Genomic DNA, 6000 nt, shown 5'->3' with positions numbered 1-6000 from the left:
CAGCCTACAAATAAAAAGGCACCATATCATTTATAATACGTGGAGAAAAGTTGAACAAAGTTTTCAGTTTTGATAGCAAAGAGAAACTCTGCAGAATTATCCTCTTCTTCCCATTTTTTCTCCTAAACCCTAATTTATTTTTTCTTCCCCAATTCATCTTTTCTTTTCTTCTCTCATAATAATTGTGCAGCGGAATCATCTTACAACCAATGTGTGGTTGATTCACTAGAGTGAAGAACAAGAAACAAAATCAATTAAATATACTCATTTGTCATTTATAAAAAATTTAAACTAGACGGATATACCCGTTTGTCATTTGTAGAATATATTTCTCTTCTTATATTTAAATATAAGGTAGTTAGATAATTTTTTTAAAAGAGATTATTTATATAAAAAAGTCACTCATAATTTTAAACCATATAAAATTAAATAAAAAATATAAATTTAACTCAAATAGTTTTTTTAATAAATAAAATGCATAGTATAGAAAAAGATTTTAACTTTTCGGTTTAACTAAAAAATCCAACACACGGCGTGAAAGTGTTGTTAACACAAACTAGTATTGAATTTGAGAAGGTGTTGCCGGCTGTGTAACATCATCACTTCCCAGTTCTCGATCTTGTCCAACAACACTGAGATTTAGGGTTTACCCATCATCATCAACACTCTCTTTTCTACTGATTTTTCTCTCTCACGCATCTCTCAATTCATCACCAGATTCTACATCGCGGTAAAATTCCATGTCCCTTGTTTCCAATTTCAAATTCAATTACCAAATCTATATAACACACGATTCTGAGTCATATGCATAATACTCTGTTCATGAATTGATTCATAAGCTGCTTATTGATTCGTAATTTCTTGTAATTAGGTTTTGGAATAATGGCGGAAGATCTGGTGCTGGATACTGCAATCAGAGATTGGGTGTTGATCCCTTTATCTGTTGTTATGGTTCTAATTGGTGTGCTTCGCCATATTGTTTCTAAGCTTATGCGGTCTACTCAAACTCCTGATGCCAAAATTGTCAGAGAAGGGTATTTTTATTTTGAAAGTTGATTTTTTTTTTTTTTACTCTTTTTAATTTGATATTATATGAGTGCTGTGGTGATTTTAATACAGGCAAGTCATGCTTAGAGCTCGGAATTTACGGATGGCCGCAAATTTTATCCCTTCCAAGGCTTTTCGTGCCCGGAAGCTTTATTATTGTAATGAGGTTTGTTTTTTCTTTATTGTATGTTATAGTTCGATACTCATTTGGGAGAGAATTGAACTAAAATGTAATATGGATGTTGTTCTGGGTGACGCGTTATATTTCAAGGCAATTAATTCAGCTATATGATTTGTGAGGTTTCTCGGCTTCTATGCTTGGTTGTACTCAACAGTGAACTAATTGTTTTGTCAATTTTTCGTTAAAGGAAAATGGTCTGTTGTTCGTTCCAAAGGGCCAAGCTCAGAATCCACAAGCACAGATGTTCTCTGATCCGAACATGGCCATGGATATGATGAAGAAAAACCTTTCAATGATCATACCACAGGTGTTGAGAATAGAGTTTGACGCAACTGTTAAATTATATATTTTTAATCATATTCCTTGCTTGTTATTATGCCGATTGCCAATTATGAAATGCCACACTAACTCATATTGTTTCCTCTTGTTGGGCAGACTCTTACTTTTGCTTGGGTGAACTTTTTCTTTTCTGGATTTGTAGCAGGTAATGTTCCATACTTCCTTTTTCCCCCTCCTTGTATCATACTGATAGACTAGATTGGTAGTTTTCTTCTCTACATGAATTCCTATTCTTCATGATCTGTTTATGTCTGTCATTTTACAGTGTCAAGATGCCAGTTCTTTTGTTTGTATATAATTAAATATTAAATATACAGTAGCCGACCGGCATAAGTACATAATGTATTGATTTATTGACTATGGAAGCCATATACTTGCTACGAAGATTGGTGGAAAAAATAAACAAATAAAAAATACCTTGAGACAGTTTTTATTGGTATTGAAAAGAACGAGAGAGTACCTAGAGGGGTTTTGTGGTATATTTCAAAAAAAGAATCTTGGATTACATTTTAATCATTAAAGATATGTTACCAAGGGCTCAAAACTAGCTTGAGAATACAAGGTGGAATATATAATTTTTTCCAATAACTGTTAGTGTGTACCAAGGGTCAACTTTGAACCTCAGTCTTTTTCTCTTGGTTCAAGGCATACTTGCTTAACATATCCAAAAGATGTATCTCAACATATGCCTTTTGAAGATAATATATAGCTTTCATTGGGAAGGTTTTTGCAATAAAGTTGTCATAGAAGGTTTTTGCAATAAAGTTGTTAAAAGACAACACACTCTTACTAAACTAACCTTATTAGTTATTAGCTATTGTGTGTTTCCCACAATCATAGATGTAAAATGAAATATATACATTGGGGGTAGTGCATATAGTAATGAATAAGAGGGCATAATTGAAAAAAAAATTAATAATACAATGAAAAGTGAAAATGACTATTCATTTTGAAACAAATTTTCTTTGCTAAAGTGACACTCATTTTGAAGTAGAGGGAGTGAGTATATAGAAGTAAAATAAAGCAGATGAAATGCAAGTTTAGCAAGAGACACACAATTCTAACTCATAGGAAACATTAGAGAATATACAATACTACTAGTCTCACATTTTAAGTATGAATACTAATTTACTATTGTAGATTACTGCTATAGGTGCTCCACGATAGACCACATTTGGTTGCCGTTGGATGTTGAAGCTCCACTAGATTTAACAATAGACCTCCCACACTAATTTTTTTCCTCTTTCTCCCGTTTTCCTTCTTCCCTTTCTCCGCCTCCACCCTATTCCCTGCGGCTGCCGCTAGACTTCTTCTAGCAATCTGCCGCTGTCGACCCGGAAGACTCATTCAATGAAGACAATGCATAGCCAAAGATGCACCACTTCCCCTATTTCCCCCTCCCTTTTTCTCAATCTCCTTTGCGCCCCCCATTTTTACGATCATGAAATTGCAGATCATACATCTGATGTATAATTTGTACTGGACTTCCAAGTTCCAACAAACTTGACACTGTATTGTTGCCTGATCAACTCTGTTCCTCCATGGCCACAGAAGGATTGGCCATGATAGCGACCAGAGTTAAGCTGGAACAAAGTTTGTGTTGACTATTGTTGAAGGACTTGGTCCAGTGAGCTTGAGATGACGTAGCAGATTGAGTACCATGATTGAAGCTTATTCATGCTATGATACCATGAAGAAATCTGAAAGATGAGATAATTTGAGAGAAAGAGATCAAGGGCATTTCTCAAGTTTGATAATCAGATATCTTTAATGAGAAAGCTTTACATCGGTCTAATGTACAAGTACAAAGTGAGCCTGCAGTGCAAATTACAAATTGAGTTACAGCTACTGTCAGTTATTCAACTAAAACTTAATTAACTGAACACACGAAAGATTTATCTGATTTACACCCAACCTACTACAAGCAAACAGTACAGTTTACCTTCATAGAGATTATAACTCAATATCACTACCTTGTTGGAAAAGGCTTTAGTTGTTTTATGATATAGTCATCTGCTAGGAACAGTCTTGTATTCACTGCTTCTGTTATTTACCTAAAAAATATTTACAACTTTTTTGCAGCCAAAATACCCTTTCCATTAACTCAGAGATTTAGGTCAATGTTACAGAATGGAATAGACCTAAGCACAGTGGATGTTAGCTACGTCAGCAGTCGCTCTTGGTAATCTTCTTTTTCATACATACACACACACACACACATCTTACTCTTACTTGGGTTTAATTGTCATGATCGCACTGCAGGTACTTCCTCAATCTGTTTGGCTTAAGAGGATTGTTTAGTCTCATCTTGGGGGAAGAAAATGGTTTGTATTTAATGACTTAACATAGAGCATTTTCAATTACTCGTCAATTTCATAATATGAATTTTTACTACTCTTCGATTTTTGTCAATACTTCCATTATGACTGGGATTTGTATACAGACAGACTAGTTAGAAATTCTGATATTTACTTTTTTTTATGCAGCTGTAGATGATACACAAAGAATGATGCAAATGGGTGGTGGATTCGGATTTGATCCTTCAAAGGTACAAATATGAGTGGTTTACTGTAAACGTTTTATAAATTTGAAGGTCAATGTTTGAAATTATGACAGATGCCTTATCTATTCCAACACAGTAAAGGTCTAACTGTGACAAAGGAGTCCTAGTGTAGTTTCTAACAAACCTATTCTCAAATCTTACTTTCTTCCTTAAATCTTGTTTTCAGGGTCTGAGTGTTGAAAAAGACAATCTTGACATAACTCAGCATGAATGGACCTTACCAAATTTCGAGCATCGAGCTGAATCTGTGTTGAAGAAAATCATCAGCTGAACAATGCCTATATGACATAGGAAGTTTAATTGCTTACCTTAGCAGAAACACTTGTATTCTATTGTTGTGGCTGGACCTTTGCCATCCACGGAAAAAGATATTAAAGATCTTGTTGAGATAATGATTGTGATGTTGAAACAAAAAATTATATATTTTCTTTCAGAAAAAATTGTTAAGATTTTGTTCAAATTAGAACTTAAGTTAGTCATTTAAGAATGCTCCGCCACCATAAGAAAGAAGGACAGGGTATCCCCTCCATCAAGTTTCCTTACTCGCCCTTATCAATTGAATCTGCTTGCAGAATTAGAATTTAGGTGAGCATGAGGTACATTTGATAATTTGTCTGTTAATAGCTGATTTCTAAGTTAGCATTCATGTTTTCAAAACATATATATTCTGTGTCTTCATTTTAGTGGGAGTTAAACATCTATTTGGATGGTCTGTGAGTTTGGTAAAGTCACGTTGATATTGTGATTTTGCTGAAATTTTGAAGTTTAGTTTTTGTCAAATCACGTTGAACTGCACTGAACCTATGTGTTGTTAATTCTTAAAGCTAACGGAGTCAGGTAAAACTAGGAGTGATTGTAGTGTGAACTGCACTAAAATCAAACCACATTGTTTAATGGTTTGGTTAAGTTTTCAATAACCATTTTTAAAAAAATACAGTAACGATTAAAAAAAATTCAATTACTCATGCCAACAGAAAGATCAAAGATGGTTTTTATCTCTTTCAAATTCAAACTCAAAAATTTACACATATATACATTTCAAATAAGAAAAATACTAACAATTGTCTCAAGGGCACAAGTTAATAAACAATTTGTAAAAATATTCTCTTGGATTGTGTGTAATTAATTTCTTGAAACTTTAAATATGACTTTATTCTACTCAAAATTTTTAATTATGATATCTTTAACATGTGCTCTTAGGACACAAGTTAGCAAGACTCTTCAAATAATAAATACAAATCAAAATGTTAACGAAATTTTTTCATCAATAACCAAAATTTTCAGCAAAATTACCTCAATAATCAAGTTTCTAAATTAATTACGCAACTAGTCAGGTTTCAAAAAAAAAAGTCCCGGCTATACCTGGTGGCACATATACTTAAAGTTGCATGCATGCGCCATGCCAGGTGGCACATATAGTATAGTGGCGTCCCATGGGAGGTGGTGCATGCACTCATTTGCTACCGTGCATGCGTCATGGGAGGTGGCTTATGTGTTGTTTTGGATTTTTTTATTTTATAAATACATTATCCATTTGCACCATTTTACCACACATTTTCTCAATTCATTCTTAAATATGTCTTCAATCATTCTTCCAGTGTTTCCAATTTTCAAAAGGGATACTCGAGTTATTTTTTCAGCGACAAAGCCTTCGATGAAAATTCAGTTTTTGAACACAGAGACGTTTGAGCATTTTCAAAGGAACTTGATCTGTTGGTTAGATGGAGACATTCTTGAAGATGAACAGGTTATAAGAATTGATAAGTTGGTGAATGTGTCCAACCAAAACGGAGAAATCGTTCCTGAAAATCTGTTAAAACTAACAAAGATCTCATTTTGAGGATGCATGGTTCAATTGATATTTTCTTGA

General features: G+C 33.8%; 1 protein-coding gene across 1 annotated transcript; it reads left to right on the top strand.

Moving 5' to 3' along the window:
- Positions 1-513: 513 nt before the first annotated feature.
- Positions 514-4590, top strand: LOC131644190 (uncharacterized). Its single transcript, XM_058914621.1, has 9 exons — positions 514-730; positions 872-1034; positions 1120-1213; positions 1416-1535; positions 1664-1712; positions 3650-3749; positions 3830-3891; positions 4054-4115; positions 4297-4590. The coding sequence occupies exons 2-9, from the start codon at positions 883-885 to the stop codon at positions 4399-4401; spliced, it is 744 nt and encodes a 247-aa protein (XP_058770604.1). The 5' UTR covers positions 514-730; positions 872-882; the 3' UTR covers positions 4402-4590.
- The last annotated feature ends 1410 nt before the right edge of the window (positions 4591-6000 follow it).

Source organism: Vicia villosa, linkage group LG1 (genome assembly GCF_029867415.1).
Source record: "Vicia villosa cultivar HV-30 ecotype Madison, WI linkage group LG1, Vvil1.0, whole genome shotgun sequence".
Classification (NCBI taxonomy): Eukaryota; Viridiplantae; Streptophyta; class Magnoliopsida; order Fabales; family Fabaceae; genus Vicia; species Vicia villosa.
This window is presented reverse-complemented; position numbering and strand designations above follow the sequence as displayed.